This window comes from Carettochelys insculpta, chromosome 6, assembly GCF_033958435.1.
Source record: "Carettochelys insculpta isolate YL-2023 chromosome 6, ASM3395843v1, whole genome shotgun sequence".
Taxonomy (NCBI): domain Eukaryota; kingdom Metazoa; phylum Chordata; order Testudines; family Carettochelyidae; genus Carettochelys; species Carettochelys insculpta.
In genome coordinates, this window is record NC_134142.1 from 44108610 (window position 1) to 44132841 (window position 24232).

Genomic DNA, 24232 nt, shown 5'->3' on the forward strand with positions numbered 1-24232 from the left:
CCTCTTGTGGCAGGGGGAGTGGAAGGAGCCTCAATGAGATGGGATAACTAGGTAGAGTGGGGCGGGGAACTCCTGGGAGCCAGGAGAAGGCATCACCTGGTGCTGTGCAAAGGCAGAGCCACTGTTGCCTGAGCTTGACTGGAGTGTGACAGGGGGCTCACAGAGGGCCATGGTCTCCACAGGGATCACAATCATTTGAGCCTGAGGCTAGGATCTGCCTGGATGAACAGGGGCCTGTGTCTCCTCAGTCTGTTCAGGATCTTGTCCAGCACATGGTGGATTAGTCCATAGTTTGTGTTGTCTTGCACCAGGCTGGACCTCACAAGAAGCATTTTGCATTAAAATGTGGGCTCTCTTAGCATGGGTACGTGTGGCAGCATTTATTAAGCTGCCTGAGCTGGTGTCAGACAGCAGCGGCCTCCTCTTGTCGTCCTGTATCAGGGCTGCCCTTGTGGGTCACTTCTATGGGTGACTGCCTGGGATGCTGGGGGTGGGGAAGGATGCAACAGCTGGTGGGTCTGAGTGACCAGAGCTGGAGTGAGGGCAAGCAGGGCTGGAGCCTTGGCAGGTCACGCAGGGGGCGGGCAGTGCCCTCTGGAGCTGCCAACCTGGCCAAGAAGCCCAGGGAGTAGGACTTATTCCTGCGGAGCCAGTGGGCCAGGTCCTAGGTCCCACCTTCCTGTGGCCGTGGACAATGACGGTGCCCCCTCTCTCCTCCTGTGATGTGGTCGGGGTGTATGACCAGGGAAGCTCCTGGGCTCAAACTTCTCCCTGTGCAGCCTGGAGGCACCTAGTCCTCACCCCCGGTGCCCCTTACTGCTGTTCTCAAGCTCAAAGACAAGGTAGCCCAATACAGAATCACTTAGGATGCCATTTTCCCTAGGGCTGACCCCTTCCCCATGTCGTGGTAGTGGTTTTGGAACAGCTGCAGGAAAAGCGTGGTTGGTGAATGTGCTGTGTGGACATGGTGGAAGTGGAAGCCATGCTGAAGAGTGGCCTCCAGTCTGGGGTTAGCCACCCTCCTTCCTCGTTATCCAGCTGCTTCTCTCCGCTTCTCAGTAAGGAAGGACAGTTCCCTTCCTTACCTTCCCAGTGAGTGGCCCCTGGCCACAGCCTCTTCTCAGAAGAGCTGTCTGCTTTGGAGGTTTAGTCCAAGGCTCTGCTGTGACAGTCTGAAAAATAAGTCTAATCTCAGCTGAATTGCTGGTGCCGGGAGAGTTGTGTTTGCCAGGCTATGTCCCTGATTTGATGAGTAGGGGGAGAGAAGGGGAGTGGAGAATCTGCCTGCACTCAGGTTACTGTCCCTGCTTGTCCTGCAGGAGGCGCTTGTGCCCCTCAATGATCTCTTCCACAGCCTCGTGATCATCTAAGGTGGTCAGGTCCCCCAGCTCATCCGCCTTGTCCTCTACAATCTTCTTCAGGACACGGCGCATAATCTTACCCGAGCGGGTCTTGGGTAGCCGCTTTGTGACCTGCGGCAGAAAGGAGCAGAGGAAGGACCAGCACCTTAAGCTGTACAGCCTGCAGCTTAGAACATGGGGAAGGGGCTTGTGCTGTGCTTGGGACAGGGTTGAGGGCAATACAGGGTGCACTGGGGACTCTCACCTGAATGTACTCAGGAGCGGCATATTTTGCAATCTTCTTGGAGACCAGCTCCTTGAGTTCATGGCTCAACTTCTCTTGAGAGACACTGGTGCCCTTCTTCAGCACAATGAACACATAAGGTCCTGGGAAGAGATGGAGGCACTCATGCATCAAGCTGTCAGGTAGGAAGATGTCCAGTGCAGGGCTAAGCACTCTGCAGTGGGCTGCGATGGTGTGTCTGTGACCTAAGTGGCACCGCACCTCCCTCAGCCAAACCTTTGTACTGAAGTGATCTTACCAGAGTCTTCCCTCTGCAGGGCTTCAGGTCCTAGCCTCCAGTGAGGCTGTGAGACCACTCTCCTGAATCTGTGCTGGAGGGAGTCCTGTATTTCCTGTGAACCCCTGCAGTGTAAAGCTACCAGAGACTTGCCCCCTTGCAGCACAAAGCTATGTGGCTCTTGCAGGGACTCCCACCACAGTGTCTGGGGGCGCCACAAAGCTTTCTGTGGGTACCACAGTCGGTGTGAAGCTCAGTGACTGTACCAAAGCACAGGCAGATGCTGAGTGTGGTTCCTGCATCCCCACTCCCTCGGACCACTCACCCCGAGAATGGCTTCTCCCCCCCACCACCCCCCCAGCAGCTGTGAGACCCTGTACAGAGATTGCAGTAGTTGAATCAGAACCCCTCACCTTCTCCTTTGATCTCATGGGGGAAGCCAATCACGGCTGACTCTGCCACTGCTCCGTGCTGATTCTGGAACAAAACAGTCCCTTGTTTCACTTCAGCAGCTAGCTGCAGCCTGGAGCCTGTCCTGTCCCTCGCTAGCCTGGGGCAGCCAGCTGTAAGGCCGAGGGGGATGGGGCGCTCCTAATGTGGCCTCTGTGCCCTCTTCCTATTTACCTGCCACAGTAGTGTGTAGGTAAGAGGCCTCATCCCCCTGTTTCTCCTTTCAGCTTGTTGTGCTCCTTCCATCCTTGCTGCAGCAGGATCCAGTAACCTGTTGGTAAGGTCTCACTGGATGTATCTGCTCCAGACAGCACTGAGAGACACTCATCTCATAACCTTGGGGGCCTCCAGGTTCAGATGATCTGGATCTTCTACATTTGCAGGACGTTCTGCATCTTTTGTGGTTCACCAAGCTAACTGTGGGGCTCAGGCTAAACCTTTATCCCTCCCTTGCCTGCAAGGATAGAGCCTGTGGGATTGGTTAGTTGTGATATTGAGCTAAATAGTCACCACCTAGTCTGATACTGCAGAGGCAAGTGGAACTTAGCATTGTGCAGGGTGTTGGACTTGATGACCTCCTGAGGGCTCTTCCAGCCCTGGGATTCTATGATCTATAGTGTAGCCCTTTGACAAAGGGGTTGCCCCCATCCATTAAAGCAGCAAGTCATCTCCTAGCTGCAGCTAGCTTGGTGGAACTTATGCTGGGGAGTCCTAGAGGGACTTCAGAACTCCTGGCTGCATATTGTGATCGCTACCCCAGCTGGGCGGCATAGAGTGGTTTGGAAATCAGCGTGGAGCTGGTAGAGATGAGAACTTCCACTCTACTTGCTCCTGGCGCAGCTTCTGTCCCATTCCCTACAAGGCCTCCTGCTGGAGCAGAAAACTGAGGCTTGACAGTAAGGTGCTATGTTCACCTGCGCCTGTTCTGCCTCCTGAAGAGGCTTCTCCACCTCAGCTCTTTGAACTTGTATATAATTTAGGGGTCAGACATTTGCCAGTTCCTTCTGCCCAAGCTTCTTACCACAATGTCTTCCAGCTCTGCAGTGCCCAGTCTGTGCCCGCTGACGTTGATTACATCATCCAGACGTCCTGTGAGCTGGTAATATCCTTGGCTGGTACGATAGGCTCCATCTCCCGTGAAGAAAAATCCTGTGATGGTCAGGACCATGAGAGCTTAGCTGCACACACTTCCCTCATCCCAGTACCTCCATGGCATAGGTACATCCCGCCCCCACATCAACACCACCCCCCCTGTATACTAAGTCCCCGGTGCTCCCAAAGTCACAGCAAAGGGATGTCTGTACCCACAGTCGACCTTTTGGTTCCCCTTTCTCCTCCAGCTCTGCAGGTCAGAGCATTGTCCATTACCACTCCGCTTCTGGGGTGCATTCTCCAATGCTAGACCAGCCCCCTTCCTATAAGCCTGGGACATATGCCACAGTGCAACCCTCCATGGACTGGAGAGACTTCCCTTCTCTCATTGCTACAGGAGCTGACATTATTTGTATTACAGAAGCCATTGGTGGCCCTGCTGAGATCAGGACCCCATGATGCTGTATGCACAGAGTAAGGAGCCATCCCTGTGCCAAAGCGCTTATGTTCCAAAGAGATGAGCTGGGCGAAGGGTAGAAGGCAGGAAGAGCCATGTCTTTTTTATGGATGGGAACAGCACAGGGAACCGAAGGGATTTACCCAAAGTGTTGCAGTGAGTTTGTGCTAGAGCCAGGAATTTAACCTAGATCTTCCATGTTCCAGTCTAGTGCATTAACCATCCATGCGGATCTAGAAGCTCCAAGTCTCCCATCAGTGAGCAACTGTGCATCGTCCTTTGTCCTTCCCTGCAGACCATACCTGGGTAAGGCATCAAGTAGGTCTCCAGAAATCTCTGGCGGTCATTGTAAATGGTCCGTGCCATTCCTGGCCAGGCCTGAGAGATGCAGAGGGCTCCAGAGACATCATTCTCCATTAGGACGTTTCCCTGTAAAATAATATATGCGTTGTCATAAGTGGGCCTGAGGGTAACCTCCATGGTCAGTTCTGGGCCTTGTTCTACCTGATACACCCCCGCACCATCTTCTGATGGGGAGGGATGTGGAGAACAGCGGGTGAGGATCCAGTTCACATGTCAGCAACCAGGTGATGTGCAATGTACAGCTTCCATCAGGGATTGGTCTCTTGCATCTGTGAGAAGCCAGTTCTTACCCAGGCCCAGCCTGTTCTGGTCTCTTATCCAGATCTGTGCCCCCTACTGTGTTCCAGGATCCACAGGCAGTGCCATATGGCCATAGCTGTGGTGGCAAGCCTAGCATATCGCCCACTTAGTTATGAGGAGCAGGAACCCACTGTCCCGCAACACACTTCTGTAGCATTTCTGAGGCGTGCCTCTGAGCTCCTCCCAGGACAGGGTGCTATACAGAGAAGAGCAAGAGCACAGGCTGAGATGGCCAGGGGTTGCTACCAGCTCCTCTGCTGAAGTTGTTCGAACAAGAAGGATCTGAAGGGAGTTGGACAAGGTCTTGGGGAAGGGGTGCAACTTGTGAGTGCTTTACTTCCAGCCTCCGCTTGCTGGAGGGGACAGTATGGGAACACTGGCTAAGAGAACTGCTGCACTGATGGCTGTAAATTACCTTGTCGTCCAGGAGGGCGGGGCTGATCCCAAAGAGCGGTCTCATGGCCATGCCTGGAAGAATCTCGTCTCCAGGGCTGGATGGACGGGGAGAGATACAGATGCCTCCTGTTTCTGACATAAATGGTGACACCCATGAGATTAGGTCAAAGTGAAAGCCATGGAACGCCGCTAAGAAATCCAGCTTCCCCCTGAGCCTTGCTTGGCTAATGGCTGTGTGGTGGCAGGGGGATACTGCTGCATCTAGGCCTATGCCTCTCTGCTGTCTGGAGGAGGCTGGAAAAGACTATTAATTACAGATGGAAGTCTTTTGCTCCTCTAGTCCAGCACTGGATGGTCATTACCATCTCTTCTGCAGGCTAATTTTAAATCCTATCATCTATTTATCTCTGTGGTTTGGCCAAGAGGTTGCCTGTGTTGTACACGTGTGGAGATGGGTAAACGGTAATTGCCTCCCTGCTGATCTGTCCCAGACGTGTATTGCTGCTCTAAGATGGGGAGGTGACTGGGGAACTGCTTGGGTGCCTGGAGAGGCAGGTGAGGGGTCTTCTTTGCTCTTACCAGTTTGCCACCATGTGTCAACTACTGGGCAACGTGCATCACCAACCACATTGAAGTACCACTCCCACGCTTCTCTGTTGATGGGCTCTCCCACTGCAAGAGGAAAGCTAGATGAATTGTGTTTAAGAGACATTTGAGAAAATATCACTCTTGCTGTTTTCCACCCTCTGATGTACTGGCTTCATCAAGCTCATGGATCTAGGCCAACCAATAGGTCTTCTCCTTCGTGACGTGTTCTGCCTCTGTGAAGTACTGAACCAACACACATGGCTTATCCAGCCCACTAGTAAGCTGTGTGAGTGATTGTCTGGTCAGCCCTGAACCAACACTAACCTGAGCCAAGGGTCTTGAGGGATGATCTGTCATATCTCTTTACCCACTCATCCCCATATCTCAGCAGCAGGCGAATGGCGGTGGGTGCTCCATAGAACTGATTAATTCGTAATCTCTCCACTGTTTCCCAGTAGCGCCCTAGAATGGGAAACTGGAGCAGTTACCTCTAGAATTGGCTCGTCCAGCTTGATCCCAATACTTAACTTGCTTTCGTTCCCCTCATAGAACAGTGCAGTGGCCATCTCAGCCAGGCCAAACTAGCTCAGGGTAAACCCCATGAGAAACAATGGCCTGTTCCTCCCTTGAGAGCCTTTCCAAATAACCATCTCCACAACTCTCTGCTGCAGGCAAGGGCACAGCTAGCACTCCCCTCAGGACCCTGCCATGTGGAAGTGACTCCTCAAATGTACACTAGGCTACTCCAAAAGAGGAGGGATTTGTGCTTCTCCTTATTGCTTCACCCAGGAATGAGATGGCGCCCTGCCACTTCCCATGGGGGGTGAGATGAATTCAGTCTGTTCCTCCGTGCCACACAGGCGCTCAACTTGTGCCATGACAGCAGGAGTCTTTGGAACCTGGGCTGAGATGGGAATTAATTACAGTCCTCTCTTCTGTGCCCCTGTGCTCTGCATGGAGCAGCCAGGGTCACTTCCCTGCTTACCAGAGACTTCAGAGCTAGGTTATATTCGTGCTTTTATAATCACTTGTTATGGTTCTGGTGCAGGGGCTGCTGAGCATTTTGCTAGAAGAATCCTTGGTCCCCAACCCAACACCCCATTCCTCCTGCCCTTTGCAGCGCTAGGGCTCCTCTGAACCGCCTTACTACTCACCAGGATTGGGGTACACTGGAGTGCTCTCAAAAAGGACCGTGGTGGCTCCATTGCACAGAGGGCCGTACACCACATAACTGTGCCCTGTGATCCACCCAATATCTGCCATGCAGCCAAAGATGTCCCCATCATGATAATCAAACACGTACTGTTCAAAAAAAAAAAAAAAAAGGCAAGAGCTGTAGGCTGAAGGCAGGCCCCCCGCCCCCACCATGGAGGTTGTCAGAGCACCAACTGTTTGCAAGACACCTGTAACTAAAGTTTCCCTTCTTTGCCAGCTTTGTCTTTCCCTTTGTGGAGCCCAAGCCCAGAAGAAGCCATTGTGATCATCTCAGCTGCCCTCCTGTGTAACACAGACCATAGAACTCCCCCACAATCCCCTTGAGTAATTCCTAGTGCCCGTCTTTTAGGAGAAAATAGGATTTTAAAAATTGCTTTTGATGAGGAATCCACCTCAGGATGGGTAATGCTTAAATATGCTCACTGTTAAAATGTACACCTTATTTCCAGGCTGAATTCGTAGCTGCATCTAGCTTCAACTTCCACTTGTTGGATCGTGATATACTTTTCTCTGCTGGCCTGGAGAACCCATTATCAAGTATTTGTTCTCAGTGTGAGTATTTAGACTGTAATCAAATACTGCCTTAACTATCTCTTCCATCTAAAGAGCTTGAACTTCTTGAGTGTAGCACTGTAAGAAGTCCTGTGGCACCTTATAGGCTAACAGATATTTTGGAGCATAAGCTTTCGTGGGCAAAGACCCGCTTCATCAGATGCATGAGTCAGTGTCTCATGCATCTGATGAAATGGGTCTTTGCCCATGAAGGCTCATGCTCTAAAATATCTGTTAGTCTGCAAGGTGCCAAAGGACTTCTTATTGTCTTTAAAGACATAGAATAACATGGTTACCTCTCTGATACTGTAAGGCATGTGTTCTAATTCTTTAATCGTGCCTGTGGCTCATCTGAGCCCTCTCCGATGTATCAATGTCCTTCTTAAATTGCAGCTCCCCAGAACTGGACATGCTATAGTAGCACCAGGTGCATCAGTGCCAAATGCAAAGGTAAAATATCTTCTCTCCTACTCAGGGCATGGCCATTAGCTCTTTGGCCACAGTGGTGCACTGGGAGCTCCTGTTCAGCTGAGTCCCTGGTTCCCACCCTCTCGCCTACCCTGTCTGTCACAGCTTGTCCCAGTTTAGCCCTTAAGTAGGGACTGACCGATTTTGTGCAGCACCTGCACACTGGTGCCCTAGTCCTGGTTAGACTCCTGCTGAAACAGAAACAAAGAACTAAAGCAACTTCAGGCCCATTTGGAAGAAAGGAACCAGCATCCTGATGCAAATTCAGGTAAGCTAATTCCCTTTACTACTAGAGTTGACACTGGAGGACTGTCAGGAACTCCAAAAGGCCCTTCCAGAGGTTGACTGGGCAACCTGATGTCCGCTGACGTTCACTGTAGGCCGGGGTAGGGGTATCCCTGTTGAAATGTACCATCTGAACTGCTCCTTCACATTGCTGGCTTCTAAATTGACTGGAACTACTCAAGGATAAGAGCTGCTCTTGTGCAGAGTGTTAGGCTGTATAATTAATGGACGAGTGTGTGATACTGCCACGAGACAAAGCAGCAGTAAGTTCATAGCTGGAGCCAGCATTGGTCATCACCCCACAAAAAGGTTCAGTAGAAATAGAACTGAGACCTAGAAAGACTGCCTAAAAGGCAAAGATAATACTGTATGAAAAGTAGATGAGGCAGAGAGGATGTGACAGTGGTGTATTAAAATACTAAATTAAAATATTATTTGGACTTAGGCAGGGGTCTGCCTTCCCATGTCCTCCCCCTTCTCCCGCCAGAGAGCAAGACACAGAAATGGACATGGAAATTAATAGCTCTCAAGTGCAATCAGTTCATGGAGCCCTCTCCCAGCGAGCAGTTCTGCTCTTGGAAGGGTCAGGCTGATATGGAGTTTCATACTCCTCCGGTTCTCGCTAACTCCAGATCTAATTTGTGCAATTTGCTACCTTAAAAAAAAAAGTTTCTTTCTGATGGCCAGCCCTCAAACTCCCCCGTGCTCAGAACTGGGCTCTCTCCCCCCCGCCCCACCCGCGTTCTTTAATAAATAGTTGCATTGCCGCTCTGCAAGTCTGAATACATTCCAGACCTCCTCTTCTTGCTGTGCTGGTTCTGCAGGGCTAGCCGGCATACACCCTTCTGTCCCTAATCATTGGCAGGTAAGGCTGGCTCAGCGCAGTCCCAGAGATGCAGAGTTCAGCCAGAGCTCCTTTTCACACCCTCCCATTTACAGACGCTGTGCTGTAATAGGAGGAGGGACAGACTGTTTTTCGGTAACTGAATAGCAGGGCTGGCCCTGGGACTGAAACTTCTATTTTGCTTGGGCCTGGCTCCTCTGACTCCATTTCCCGTCTATTTAACATGAAAGAAGTTCCCCTGCGTAACGTCTCTTGGAAGCCCCGCATTTCTTGGCCGTTGCTCTGAGACCCGCCATTTCCAAAAACATTTTAAAAGCCGTACTAACTGGTCCTTATTAACAGGCTGTAGCCACCATTCGGTTTGCTGTGGCAGTGTTTCAGCAGCTCCCTGCAAAGTGGGCCATGCTGACAGGAGAGTGAGGGATGAGAATTCCAGGGGTGGGGGTGGGTCTGGTGTGTTTTGCAATGGAAACTCACTGCCTGCCTCCCTGTATGAAGTAACAGTGTATTAAAGCAGTTGCAGCTCGCTGAGCCCAGCTGTGTTAAACTATCAGGAATTCATTCCAGCCCGGGTCATGTGGTTCAGAGCAGCTGGAGCTAATGTGGCTGTATGTTGGAATTGGACAGCGCTGCCTGCTTTCCACATTCCCAACCGGGGACAACATCCCCTGCTTTCAGCTTTCCATTCTCATGACCTGTGCCTGTATTGCCACTAGTACCTACGCAGAATGCAAGGGCCAGCAGGACAGCTGTGCGAAGCCAGCGGTCTACGGAGGGTTAAACGCATTTGCTTTATTCTGTGTCAGCTCACTGACTTCCACCTGTCCCCTCCCCCCAAGCACACAGGGCATTTCAAAACTAAGTCACCAGATTGGCCTCACAGGAATGCGAGATGCACTAAGTCCACGAGAAGGCCTGGGTGGAGAGGAGAAGGGCACTGAGTCAGTTATAGAGGGTGCACACCCAGGGCTAAGGAGCCCAGGTTTACAGAATACTATAACTGGGATGTGACCTCGACAGGTCATCGAGTCCAGTTCCTTGCATTCATGGCAGGACCAAGCCACATCAAGATCATCCCTGACAGGTATTTATCTAACCTGCTCTTAAATATCTCCAGCGATGGAGGTTCCAGAATCTCCCTAGGCAATTTGTTCCAGTGCTTAAGCACCCGGATGAAAGTTTTCCCTCATGTCCAACCTAAACCTCCCTTGCTGCAATTTAACCTATTGCTTCTTGCCCTGGCCTCAGAGGCGAAGGAGGATAAACACTGCTGTTGAGAAAGGGGCTTGTCTCATGAGAAAGGATGACTCGTAGAAGCGCGGTGCTTGGTGAGCTGTCCCAAGCCATGAGCCTTTCCCCAAGTCCCTTGGGACTGTTCTGCAGTCCAGTCCGGTGCTGTCTGAGGAACACTGATGTGGCTCGCCCTGGGAGCTCCCCGTAGCGCTGTGTCTAGCGCGTTCACGTCTCCACGGCAAACCGCCAACAACCCTGCAGTTGCGCGTCTCAGCACCTAGGTCGGCAGGGGCACGGTGCTGATGCTGCCGCTCTAGAAACAGCCAGGGAGACCTTGGTGCTCAGGCTGTGTCCCAGAATCGAGGGCAGGTGTTAGAGCCAGCGTGGGAATATCTGCACAGCTTGTTTTAGTGGTGTAGCATGAACCTGAGTCCGTAAATAGCCAGGCCAACAGTCACTGCAGGCCTGGGGCTGAGGTGTGGGGCGGGGCGGCGGGAGGGAAGGTGTGGAGTTTTATGTGGAAGGGGCAGGGCTGATAGTAGTCAGCCCTTAGCGCTGCCTGGAGCATGGCCTTGGGCCCCCTCCCCCCCCCCCCAATCCTAGCCCTCAGCACCATTCGGAGCAGCACTTCTGTGGTGTTCCAAAGGGGCCTAGGGATTTGCAGCTGCCCCCTTTGACATGCTGGGCCCCGGGGCATTTGCCCCCCCCTCTTCACCCTTCTGTCAACGGGCCTGTCTGTACAACTCTGAGCCTCGTGGCAGTGGGGTTGTGGTTTCCCCCCCAAGGGAGCTGTAGCTTCAGAGGGCTTGCCTACAGACACCCTGCTGAGGGGACCAACATCTCGTTCATGGCTGCCTGGTTTAGGGGCTTCCTCTTCTCACTGAGATATGGCCCCCAGTCTGTCTTCAGCGCCCCGGGGCCTCTGCTCAGGAGCAGAGCTCTCACTTTTATGTATGCTCCCATGTAGATGAAGCTCAGAACACCGAGGAGAAGGGTCTTGAAAGTGTATCCTGCTCTGTTCCTCACTGCAGGCCCATAAGCAGATTGCTGGCTAAACTGCAACTGAGCTTGTGCACAGAAGGGAAAGGGTGGGGTTGTTTCTGGACAATAGCAGCCAGTTCCTCTCTCGGCTGCCTGTGCCTCCCCCCTCGCTTGTCCTCTTGGCATAGCTCATCTTGTCGGGATGTTGGAGCAGTGTCCTAGCTGGTGTCTGTGGTGCTACTAAAGGTAATGCATCCCTGAGCTGTTCTAAGGCATGCACTGATGCCGTCTGTTGGCCAGACTCAGGCCTGCTCCTGGTAACGTTCTCGCCTTCCAGCAGCCGGACCCCAGTAACATTAGCAGCTGCCCAACTGCGCTTTAGCCCAGGTGACCGAGACAGGGTCTTGGCATGAGAGACTGGCAGTCCCCCCTTCCTCTGTGCTGTTACCGGACGTGCCTGGTGTCTGTCTCGTTACCTTGTGTGTGATGGCAGCATAGAGTAAGTACCCTGCCTGCGAGTGGACCAGCCCCTTGGGTTTGCCGGTGCTGCCTGATGTGTAGAGCAGGAACAGCAGGTCCTCGCTCTCCATGGTGGCTGGCTCACAGTACACATCCTCTTTCATCATCTCCTGTGACACAAAGCAGAGATGTTCTCAAGCTGGGCTCTCCATGGAGCTCCAGGACCTCCTCCCGGCCCCCCCGGTTTTCCTCCACTCACGTGCTCTGCCCTCGCATTTCACTAGTCACATATTAAGAGCCAGAGGGCTGGATGGACAGGTTTGTACACGTCGGAGAAATGGATTCCCGCCCCCCCGCCCTCGCAGCTTATTCCTCCACTGCTCGGTTAATATTAATATTGGTATATGGAGGTGCACATCTCACAGAGCTGGCAGGGACCTCAGGAGGTCATGTCGTCCCCTGCACTCACAGCAGGACCAAGAACCATCCCCTTTTTCCCCCCCTTTAAAAAATATGTGCCCTAGAGCCCAAAATGGCCCCCTCAGGAACTGAGCTCACAGCCCTGGGTTGGACAAGCCAATGCTCAAACCACTGAGCTATCCCTCCTGGTGACAGCCAAACACAGCCTTGAAGGGGGGCAATATTGTGACAGCCAGGACAGCACTCTAGCAAACTAGATCTTAAGATCTCTTTCCACAGTCAGGCTCTTAAATCCTGTTGCTTCTTCGTTCCTCCATTTGTTAAGTCCATCCCTTCCTCGTGCTAAAGCTTTGGCCAATCCTTGGCCAGTTCTCATCTTGGTTGCTGTAGCCTCGGCCTCTCTGGCTTCCCTCCCCAGTCCTCTCCAATACGTACCTCCACGGGTGCTGCCGCAGTGGCCAGGCCCCTTCTCTCTTCACACCCCTGCAGTGGCTTCCTTTCACCAGCCACATCTGGTTTAAGTTTCTCTTCAACCCCAAGGCCCGACTGAAAGCTGTACATCAATATCTCAGCTCCCATTTCTGCAACACTGGTTCCTGAGAAGCCAGGTCTTGCCTTGGCATCTTCTCGGCTGCTCTTAAGCTTTGAATTCCCTGCCACTCTCAAGGATGCACGTTCTCTTCATCCAGCTGTCTTCTTAAAATGCAGGATTAGCATCACAAACAACAAGCACTCCTACAGCGCCTTAAAGCCTATCGGATTTATTAAGTCATGATCTTTTGTGGGTGAGACCCACTTCGTGTTACCCAGCGCATTTGTTAGTCTTTAAAGCGCTGTAGGACTGCTTGTTATTTGTGAAGCTACAGCCTAACATGGCTGCACCTCTGAGGCAGCATGAGCATGTTTAGCATTCCCCACTGCTGCCAGATCAAGGATGCTGTTTTCAGGTAAACCGATGGTTTCTCTTACATATGCTGGCACCACCAGCTGCCCCTGGGTTGCGAGGGCCACGCCGGCTGTCTGTGGCTCAGACCTCACCACTGGTAATAAAGATTCTGCAGTTGGGGGTATAAAAATTCTGCTGATGCACTGTCCAGAATTGGCACCAGGTCCCACTCCCAGAGCTGTGGGCTCTTCCAAGCCAGCACACACGCGAAGCTGTACTCACTGAGCCAGCAGTTCTAATGCTGAGCCCAGCCAGGGAGCAGATCTGCTGAGCAGGAAGAGGCCATTTGTTCCCTGTCACCTCGCTGACCATCACAAAACTCTTCCGAGAAGCCTCGTGTGAACTAGGTTATTTGTTGCGCACACGGGGAGCACAGCTGTGCACAAAACAGGGCAGAAGTAATTGTTCTTAACCCAGGAGCTAACAATGTACTTCCTCAGAAAGCCACTGCCCTAACCAGCATAGGGGTCCGTGTGCCCCACTGTCTCTGCCGCCTCTTCAAGGTCCTGCCTGTGTTCGCTTCATCAGCTCTCCCGCTGTTGCTCACTCTTCCCCTCCCTCACTGGCTTTCACTGGGCTGGGGCAGGATGTTGGGGGTGAGGGGTGCAGGCTCTGAGTGGGGCCAAAAACAAGGGGTTCAGTGTGCAGGAAGGGGCTTTGACATGGGGTATGGGATTGTGGTGTGGGAGAGGAGTGAGGGCTCTGGGCTGGGGCCAGAGAGGAAGGAGGGTTTTGGCATGCAGGAGAGGGCAGAGGGTTGGGGTGCTGGAGGGTGTGGGCTCCAGGAGGCAGTCTGCACATGGGAGGGGACTCTGGGCTGAAGCAGGGTGTTGGAGTACGGCAGAGGGCGAAGGGTCCTGGCAGTGCCTATCATGGCTCCCAGGAAAATGGCTGCCAGGTCTATGCAGCCCCCTAGGTGTGCAGGCAGCAAGGGAGACGCTGCATACTAGTCTTGTGCCTGCAGAGGTTGGCCCGACTGCTCCTGTTGGTCACAGTTTCTGGCCAATGGAAGACATGGCTGACACTGGGCCAGGGCAGCGTGCAGCACCTCCACGTGTCCAGGAGCTGCAGGGAGCTGACGGCCACTTCTGGGAACCACACAGAGCAAGGAAAGCTAGGAAGCCTGCCTCAGCCCTAGGTCCCTGCTGGGCCACCCACTGGGCTTTTATCAGCATGGTCTTCAATTGTAGGGATCCCTTGTCATCTGGGTGTTCTGGTCAAAACCCAGATGACTGGCAACCCTCGCTGCGGGGCCCACCCGGGCTGGAATAGCAGGGGCACCGCCGGCCAGGAATGAGATGTATACACAAAGTTGTGTGAGGAACTGGAATAGCAGGACGTGCTCCTGGTCAAATCTGAGGCACATAGCCAGATAGTTCATAAGGTCTTGCCCACACTACTGCAGGCGCTGGTTAGTGGACCCAGTGCCTGATGTTACACAGGGAATATCCCGTGTCCAAATCCCTCAACTTTAACTCATTCAATCACTCTGGAGAACAGGGCAACTGCTGTTGGGAAGATTCCTGGCCTGGGCAATAAGCTTTGGGTCAGACCTTGACATTACCTCAGAGTGATGTCCTCTGCACACCTATATGCAAACAGGGTCCTTTGGGCTAGGCTGGAAACCCACCCCCACTACTTCTCCTGATTCTCTAGAGCAGAAGCCCTACCCTGGGGGGGGGGGGGCAGGGAAGGTGGTGGGGCCTCCACATAGCATCTTACCTCCTCCAGCGGCACATCCAGGTCTGATGTTGGGACTTTCTGCTCGGTTCTCTGGGACACCAGAACACGCTTCACCAGGGGGCACTCATGCACAGCCTCGTCCACTGTCTGCTTCAGCTCGATAACCTTGCCCCCTCTCAGCCCCTGGTTCACCGTGATCACAGTCTCGGACTGCGCTGCAGGGGACAAAAAGAGAGGAAACGAACAGCCGCATGCTCAGCCCTGCCCCTCAGCCCAGCTGCCCCTTGGTCCTCTTGACAGCCATCCTTATTACCAATGATGTCAAGACCCTGCACCCCACCGGCTTTATAAACACACCTTAACCCTTCCCTGACCACATGCCTGTTCTCTCTCCTCCCGCTCGGATCACTGGGTTCCACGGCCCCTCTCCAAAATAAGAACAGCAGTTTTAAACGCGTTCCCGTTAAAGGGTCTCCTTAGCTCACTGCAGGCCTTGTCTCCCTTTGATGAGGCAGCGAACTCAAACCTCATGCCCAACAGACTCTGCTGCTCTAGGAGCGTATTTCTAAAATACTGAATTTGATGAAGCCGGGCAGAGCATCCATTGGGCTGAGAGAGACATCTAGTGAGCCCTAGCAAATAACGTTGCAGTAGGGCAGGCCCTCGTCTGGGATATTTAGTCCTACCCATCCTGGATCATCATGGCAGGCAGTCTTAATCATCCCTGGTAGGGCACAGGATGGTTATTAAAGAGAGCCCCACCGATGAAGAGGCCAATGCTGAGCGCTGCTTAGTGCTAGAGTGCTTTGCTGAATGTTCAGCCTGAACTTCCCCTGCTACAGCTTGTGTCTCTTTTTACCAGGCCTGCCCTCTGGAAGCAAGGGTAACAAGTGATCCCTGCACAAATCGGGTCACCACACTCAGCAGGCTTCCCAGCTGCAGCTTTTATTTTCCAACCTGTCGCTCAGGACAGGGCTTGTCTGTAGCTACAGCTTGCGAGAAGTTGTGGTGGTCTCGGCTGGCCTGAGCACGTGACCCAATGCCTGCATGTTTCTACCACTTCCTTAGTCCACTCTTCCCCCATGGCTGGAGAAACGAGGACACTGGCACAGGAGGAGTTTGCCAGGAACCTTCAGGGACAAGGCCACATCCTCAAGCCCCCCCCTCCGCTCACTGAAGCGGACAAGCGTTGCTGCTGTTCTCCAAGGGCACAGGATGAAAGCACAACACACTTATCGGTGGATCATTTATCAGTTGTGAAGAAGATTCTTACCATCCCGGATTCTGTCGGCTAGAGCCTCGGCGCTGAATCCAGCAAATACCACAGTGTGTATGGCCCCTATGCGGGCACAGGCCAGCATGCTTGCCACAGCCAAAGGGCATGGGGGCATGTAGATGGTGACCCGGTCACCTCTTTTCACTCCTTGTCGTTTCAAGGTGTTTCCCAGGCGGCAGGTCAGCTCAAGCAATTCTCTGGCCAAAGAAACCAGGCTGTTGTTAGAAGCTCTCCCATCCCAGAAGCCCCTCTGGACTGGAACAGATGGGGCTGGCTCCCTTCCCTTCTGGGAGTCCTGCAGAGCTGGAGATGAATGACTCTGGGCCTTCAATCAGATACATAACATTACCAGCCCTCTGTGCTTCCTTCCTCCAGCTCAAGGCCCCTTGGCGGGGTAAGTACTGACCTGTATGTAACCCGGACTTCTTTCCCAGGCTCATCTTTCTCCCAGATTAGGGCCACTTTGTTTGGGGCTGTGTGGACATGTCGGTCCAGGCAATTCACTAAGGAGAATATTGACTGTCAATATGGAATTGGCTCTTTTCAAGTCTAGTAAAGCCAGTGCTAGTGACTCTGTTTTCTGAATACAAACAGGGTGGCTGCATTGTAAGTTTATTTGGTATTCAACCCATTAAACTGCATGTTTGCAAGCACCAGCCATCAGGTCAGACTTACCAACCCAATCCCACACCTTCACCCACCATCATCATCCTCCTTTCTTGCAATCTGCATGGGACATTCCCAACCAAAAACTGCTCCTTACATAAACATTACAGCCCTCTGGGCCTTGTGAATATTAACTCAGTCATGTCTCAACAGCGCTGTGCTGTGGGCAAGCAATCCACAGAGCGCACTTCACCTCCCACTGAAATGCATCGACCTCTGTAGTGGAGTGGGGCAGCCATTAAACAGTGACAGTAGCACTCCATGAGAGAGTTTAGGATGGGCAGTGAGTGAGGCACTATGCAGAGGGAATTAGAATGCAGTCCCCTGGGATGGAATAAGGCCAGAACTCTGGAGGTACTTACAGTTCCATGGTGTGTTTAACAACCACAAGCAGCCAAAACCTTGATAAGTGTTATCCCAACACACACGTCTCTGATAGCACCAGCCTTTCAGTGTTGCCCACACATGTTTTATTGGGAGTCTCATTACATATGTTGTTTGTGGTAGACTGCCAGCTCCTGGGGTTGTGATTATGTGAGCTGTTCAACTTTCATTTTTTTCAAAAAAATGCATTTCCTCTCACTCCTGGGTCCAGAGAAAAGCTTGAGCATGTGACACAATCCCCAGAAAAATAGGCTCAGAACCAGAAGGCAAATACAACATGAATCAAATCTAATTTTTTGTATCTCCTCAGTTTGGGGGACCTGACCGCTGCTTTTTGAGTGGTTGGGATTGATAATGCTGCTGTCTAGCACTGTGAAGAGGTTTGATACCAGATATGAGACAAGCACCATCTTCTAAGTGGTAACCCCAGTAGCATGTGGGTGCACCTCTGAAATGCCCATGAAAGGGTACAGGCCAGGCCAGGTGCAGTGACCTTAGCTGCTTCTCGCAATGCCATTTGTGAAAGCAGCTAGGCTCACAGCACATGGTTGTCCAGCCATACACATGCTAATGAGATACACTTACTTCCCTGCATCCAATCACATTGTTACACACCTACCATATACCTCCTTGCACAGCCAATCAGAACATTACTGGCAGGAGTTCTCTGGCTGAGCTCATACCAGGGTCTGAGGAACCATCCATCATTTGGACCCTTTCACCAGAATATGCTGCTGAACACTACCTCCCCGGTTTTCCTTCAAGTGAAAGTGTTGGTTTTAGGGGCACCTTAGAGCACCCCTGGGCTTGTGTGTGAGAAGAATAAGATTGGGAGCAACCACCCGAGAGAAAGTGGGGAACACCAGCAGGTGCGTCTCACACTCACACCCTTGCTTTCTGACACACTCACTTTCTTCCCTTACTCTCCCCTCTCTTGGGTGTGCATTTCTCAGTGTGTTCCCCTCTTGACTTAGGATTCCCGGGTACAGAGAAAGACAGATCCATGCACTTCCAAGAAAGTGTCTAAAACCAGGATTTGCAGGTAGAGAACCTCCCCGCTAGTCACTGCCTAAATTCGTGGCATGCACCTTCCTGCCAATAGATTCACAAGATTGAAAAGGAGCCATCCTGAAGATGCCAGGATCAGGCGAGGTCCCCAAGAGGACAGAAAACAGTGGGGAGGGGGACAGGATGTCTCATTTCCTGCTTACCTGCTACATTGAGTTGTCCTCCCAGGAACCAGGACACCTGGCCCTGTGGTAAGTTACAGTCTTGGACAGAGTGAAAAGGATTAATCCACATGAGTCGGTTTCTCCCTAGAGCTCCCCAGAATGCATCCACCTGCTCCACCGACACTTTGTACAGCCCTGGGTGGTCCCTTGATTCAGGGAATGCTACTGCTTCAGGCATATATGCAGTCAGGGGCCCTCCACTCCAAGCTCTAGCTGTTGCAGACAAAAAGATTCCTTTAGAGGACTGACAGAAGCTTTTTAGGCAGAAAATTCTGGGAAGCAGCCAGGCCATGCTCCAGGCGTGCAAGAGAGATCTCCAACTCTGCAACAAGCAGGAAATGCTCTTCAGAACTCCACTCCTCTTCTAGGGGGTATAAACCCCAGGGTAAGTGCTTTCACTCTGCCCAGGAGCTGTGCCTTGAGTTGGGTCAGTGGGGTGTTGAGCTGGGTCTCTCTCTCTCTGTTGGATTACAAATCTCCACTCAGCTCACGAAGTGCCCCCCTCCTTCTGGACACGCTGTCTCTCTCTTGCTCTCTCTCCTTTCCGGCCTGGTTCCAGATGCATACATGCAAAGGAAATTCAATCCCTTTTAAGGGAGGAGAAGGGGTGGGTTATAGGAATGTTTGTGTGACTGGAATAACCTTCATGCTAATCTGAGTCCTGAGGGCTGCTCTCGCATTGAAGCCAGAACTGGCTGGTACTTGTATTTTCAGCCAGAACAATCTAGGCTGGCCTGTGTCACCTAACAGTATCCCTTTGTCCTGCCCCGAACCTGCCCTTGCTTAGAGGTTGAATAGAGCAGTTTGTCCATTAGGTTGCTTTGGCTGCTGCACCTAAGGCTCTTGTGTAGCTGGTCCATTTGGATTCTTCAGTCTGTGTGCCTGCCCCCTGCACGCTGCCCTGTCTACCTGCACTTATTTCCATTTCTTTATGTTCCAAAAATGGCTTCAGTCTCTCAGTCAGAAGCCTCCTAAAGATGCTCTTCCAAAGCCAGTCAGCCACAGTCCAGCATGGACGTGGGGAGTCTGCATCTCTACTATGAGCCTATAAAAAAACTCTGCTGACTGAGATCGCCGCCGTCAGCTTGTCTCTTAAGAGGGCAGAGACCGTGACATCCTCAGTATTGTCATTGCTGCCTATCTATCCCCACCACCGAGTGCACAGGGCTTTAATGCATCTGACGAAGCGGGTCTTTGCCCACAGAAGTTTATGCTCCAAAATATTGGTTAGGCTAAAAGGTGCCACAGGAATTCTTAACGTTTTAGTGGTGACTGTAAAAATGAGTTCCTTGTCCCAAGGGGCTTCCTGGCTGAAGTGGGACTGAAGAGACACAGTCAGATTCTGAGCTGCACCTCCCTGCAGATGCAATCCCCAGGGCAAGGGCTAGGCAACAGTGAGCTTAAGCTCCGTTCCTAGGGTAACATACAACAGCTCCTAACTTAGCTGCAGCATTGGATAGCTGCCCAGAGATTCTTCCATAGCCTAGAATAGGTCAGACCGGTCTGGCTACACCACAGCGCACCCCTGCTGAGAGCAGTGTAGGGCCCCATGCTAGGGGAATGCCCTGAGATAGAGGTTTCCAAGCCCTTTGCACTAGGGGACAGCATCAAAGGGCCAAAAATGGAGCCAAAATCTAGCCTGCAGATACGGAGGGCGTGGAGAATAGCCCAGAAAAGAGGGGGGGCCCTACCCTTGAAGTCACAGGTTCCTGTGCAGAATGAGAGGAAAATGTGGTTGCCTGGGAGATGGTTTTGTTCAGGTTTTTGGCATTTTCACGGCAGGGGGTTGGCATAGCTTCTAGAGCTTTTAGAAAAGCAAAGGGGTCAACGAGTCAGAGCCGGTCATTTGATGAAAGGCCAGGGAAGATGCTTCAGGGAGTGGGAGGAGGGGATGGAGGCTTGCCTGGAGGATGAGGAGTAGGAGGAAATGATCCCAAGATGGGGCTAGACCAGAAGTGTCCTGCAAGGAAATTTGAACGGGAGTTTGTTCAAATGACTGCAGAGGGGTTGTGAGATGAGCTGTAGGGAGGCCGGTGAGGAGGAGGTGGCAGGAGTCAGACAAGAGAGAAGGCCGAGATGTGGAGTTTGTGTGCAAGTGTTTAGGGTAGTTCTCAGAGATGTTGCAAAGGCAGCGCTGCCGGCTATGCTGATAGCCAAGGCCCTAGACCTGAGTGAAATCTTCTGGTCTGTGGCATTCAGGAGGGATGACAAGGTGCTTGAATTGTTTCTTCTGACCTTAAATCTCTGGCTGGGACGAGAGGGGGCAGCTAGGGCTCTCAGGTGTGGATCTGGGCACTGGGACGACAGGGGAAGCCCAGTGATTGCGAAGGAGCGACTGTGTGTGCAGCAGCAGCCCCCTGCCCCCACACCAGGGAACGGGCCTTCCCTGGAGCCCAGACTCCCAGGGAGTCTGAAGCATGAAAAAGCATCAAGGAGGTATTATAAACACAGGTGTCTACTCCTGTCCATAGACTGGGAGGAGAACGGCTGGAGTGAGAAGTGGGTCTGGCAGAAGGAAAGTGTGTCATTAAACTGGGCAGGTGGAGGGACGCAGAGGCTGGGCTGAGCGACTGGCTTAAAGAGGGAGCCACAGGGAAACTGTGCTGTGTGACTATGTACAGAGCAGGGGCAGGGAACTCTGGCTGAATAACTGCAGCTAGGAGCGGGTGTAGCGAGACCCGGCTAAGTGAGGCTGGTGCAGGGAGGTCTGACTGAGTGGCTGTATTTAAAGGGCAGGGGTAAAGACACCTGGTTGTGTGAGTGCAGTGAAGGAGCAGGTGCAGGGAGGCCTGGCTGAGTGACTGTTGTTAAGGGGCTGTGTGGAAAGACCTAGCCGAGCAAGTCTATCTAAAAGGGCACTGAGAAGAGCCGCTGGATGAAAGCTTAGCAAGGACGGGTGTCTGGAGGAGCGTGAGAATTCCCTCAGGTAGCTGCCATCGCCTCCTTGCACTGGTGCAAGCATTGTCATAGTGGCTGCTGCACCCAGCACAGTTGAGAGGATCAAAGTGGAGGGAACAAATAATCTCGCTGGTGCTGGGCTGGTGCTGGGACATTGGGAGGAGAGGCGCTGGGAGTGCTTCCGGCAGGAAGGCAAGGGGCAGCTTTTTGCAGCCTCAGTACTACTGGACTGGAAAAAGAGTGACCTCTAGTGGCTTTTTCAGGTCACAGCATGTGATTGTTCTCTACCTGACTGGTTCCATGGTTGGTGGAGTTGGAACACAAGCTAGGTCCCTGGGGAAAACTGGACTGAGCAGGGGGACTTTTGCCTTGCCCCCCAGTGCTTACCTGTCCTGATGAATTCCCTTTCAAAATAGCCACACATCTCTGGCATTCAGACACCAACACTCATGCCAACCCCAGAAAGTTCAACAATCTGTGTGTGACCCCCCAACAACTCATGAGGTTTTGGAAAGAGGTTTTTTTTTGTCTGTCTTAATTTTTAAATTCATCCTGCTCACTCCTGTGCGAGCCTATGGCTGGACTACAGTCCTTGTTTGAAAGAGGAATGCAAATGAGGGACATCGGAAATGCAAATGAAGTGCTGATTGACAAATTGCATAAATTACATTGACCAATTGCATAATCCTATCCGATCACTTTTTTGGAAGAAATTTTAAAAAAGCGTAGCTGGGATTCTTTTGGGGAAAAAAAGAACCAAACCTTTTCTCAAAGGAACCCTTATTACTGAAAAAAATTAGGCTTATAGAGCTCTTTTGAAAAAGGGTTATTTTCCCAAATGAAGCCCATCTACACTGCTTTTTTATTTTTCCTGAAAAAAAGCTCTTCTGAAAAGATAAGATTATGCAAATGAAGTGCGAGCTTTGTAACTCAGTGCTTCATTTGCAATTTCGATTGCCTTCATTTGCATTCCTCTTGCAAAAGAGGAATGTAGCTTAGACATAGCCTGTGTGCATGCTTGGGGGCGGGGGGGCATTAGTGTTGTCAGATTGTCCACATTTATAAAGTGATGCTGTGACCCTACCACTGAAGGAGCTGTTTGTGGCTGCTTGAGAGTTTGGCACGTCCAGCTGCTCCTCAAATTCAAATTAAAGTTGCTGTCCCCACAAAAGCCCTGCCTCTGGGCCTCCCACAGCCTAGCAAATAATTACAGTATCACAGAACTCTGCCGCTGGAAAGGACTTTGAGAGGTTGTTATCCAACCCAGCCCCCTGCACTCACAGCAGGCCCAAGCATCGTCTAGAGTACAGAACATTAGGCTGTGGAGGTCTTTGTCACATCATGTGCCTCTCATGTGACTATGGGTGTCAGTCCAGACTGAACTCCAACCATGGATGTTGAGTTGGTCCTTCTCCTTTGTGAGGGGCTGGAGGAGCACCTGTCTAAGCAATCGCCCTCCTCTCCTGCAGGAGCTGGCAGCGTCTGGGCACACCCTGACTCTTTGCAGGGCAGAGAGGTGTCGAGCTAGGCTGGCTTTCCCTGCGAGCTGTGCCACTGTGATCTCAGCACTTACCACCGTGGGACTGGTGTATATTGAGCTGCGCCATCTTCCACCACCCCCCGCTCATTCCGACCCCCTACCCCAAGGGACAAGTCCTAGGGCCAGACCATGTCCCTGTGGTGAACTGGGCTCAAGGGATCGAGCCAGGCCATCTTCCCCAGGTGGACTGGAGGGTATCGTCTGGTACTTGCGTCCTGTAGTGAATATCTACAAGCCATCGCATCTAATTCATGCGTCGTGCTCATTGCAGAATTTATTTTATCTCTGAACATGCAGGGTGCCAGCTTTTTTCTGTTTGGCTGTGCCTCGGGGCCGAAACAAGCAACAGTTTGCAATGGAAAGGTTGTTGCTGTTTTTAAATAGCCTAATCAGTTGCTTTCCAGGGGGCAAGAATGAGATAGGAGGAACTCACTGAGGGAGCCCCTTCTTCCTGAAGTAAGGAGCCGTGACAAGCCCAGGCCAATGTTGGTGCCAAGCCAGACCTGCTGAGGGAATCGATGGTGGAGACCAGAAAGATAGTAAGTCTTTAATTCTTCACTCTTCTTTAGTGGGATTCCTTTTGGCTCCTCTTTCCCAGATCATTGGGCGCTGACTCACCTGGAGTGCTGATCAGGTACCAGTGAGGAAGAGGGTCTGTCCTCAAGGAGGTGCTTCCTCCACAGAGAAGAGGAGCGATGGTGGGGAGGGGGAACGTCTCCCCAGGCATTAGACCCATTGGCAGAGTTACTTGTTACGCCTGTAACCGCACTGCATGAGTCCCTCAATGGACTGATTGTCATTGTTCAGATCACTGTGTGCGCAACATGCTAATGACCCTGTGACAAAAGCATAAACCCCCATTGTTCTTTATGCAGCAGGTTGGGGCCTTGTATACAAGATTTCCACTGTCTGCTCTACAACCAATTGTGCATAAATGGGTCTGTGTGCCCTCACTAGACGGGAGCAAATTAGATACAATCCTACCTCACAGCCAGTTTCTTCACCCTAGGCAACACTAAGCCCCATCTCCACCAGCTGGTGGTATACGGGTCCAGAGCTGGCAAATGTTCCTCTAATTTTCTGCCTGAATCCCCTCTCTGCCCCGCTCCTTTATGCTTTCGCTACCTCCGTATCCCTCTGCAGCACCCTTTCCGTCTGTAGAAAAGCCCTCCCAAATTAATTGCCAACCCTAAATGTTCCAAAAACATGCCTGCCCCCCCACCCCAAATCAATAGCTTGCTGCAAAAAGCATGTCTTTCCCCCCAAAAATATTAAATTGTATTTTTCAGGCTGTTGATTTCCTTAATGCCTTCTCCTTCCCCCACACCCTTTGCCAGTGTGTTTGGGGCAGGGGCAGTTAGTTTTGCCAGCGCTCCCCAATGGCTAAAGTGATTTGGCCCTTTACTACAGGTACGCTCATGGGTCTCTGGATAACTTAGAGCAGCAGGGCTCAGCCATGGGTACATGTACCCTGGGGGTACTCAGATGTCTTCCAGGAGGTTCTCAACTCATCAAGATGAGTGGTTCTCAACCGAGGCAGAGAGGCCTACATTTCCCAGGAGATTGTAGGATGGATGTAGGAGGATCACAAATGCAGGGCTTGCATAGGGGGCAGCAAGCAGGATAATTATCCAGAGCCTCAT

The 24232-nt window shown here is 52.0% G+C and overlaps 1 protein-coding gene across 1 annotated transcript; it reads right to left on the reverse strand.

Moving 5' to 3' along the window:
• Positions 1-1295: 1295 nt before the first annotated feature.
• On the reverse strand, positions 1296-18689 carry LOC142014351 (acetyl-coenzyme A synthetase 2-like, mitochondrial). The gene is made up of 14 exons (XM_074996789.1): positions 18131-18689; positions 16276-16372; positions 15867-16066; positions 14633-14808; positions 11562-11714; positions 6662-6809; positions 5832-5969; positions 5499-5591; positions 4939-5051; positions 4163-4289; positions 3333-3460; positions 2275-2338; positions 1606-1727; positions 1296-1472 (listed from the first exon to the last, which is right to left on the reverse strand). The coding sequence occupies exons 1-14, from the start codon at positions 18441-18443 to the stop codon at positions 1296-1298; spliced, it is 2049 nt and encodes a 682-aa protein (XP_074852890.1). The 5' UTR covers positions 18444-18689.
• Between the last annotated feature and the right edge of the window lie 5543 nt (positions 18690-24232).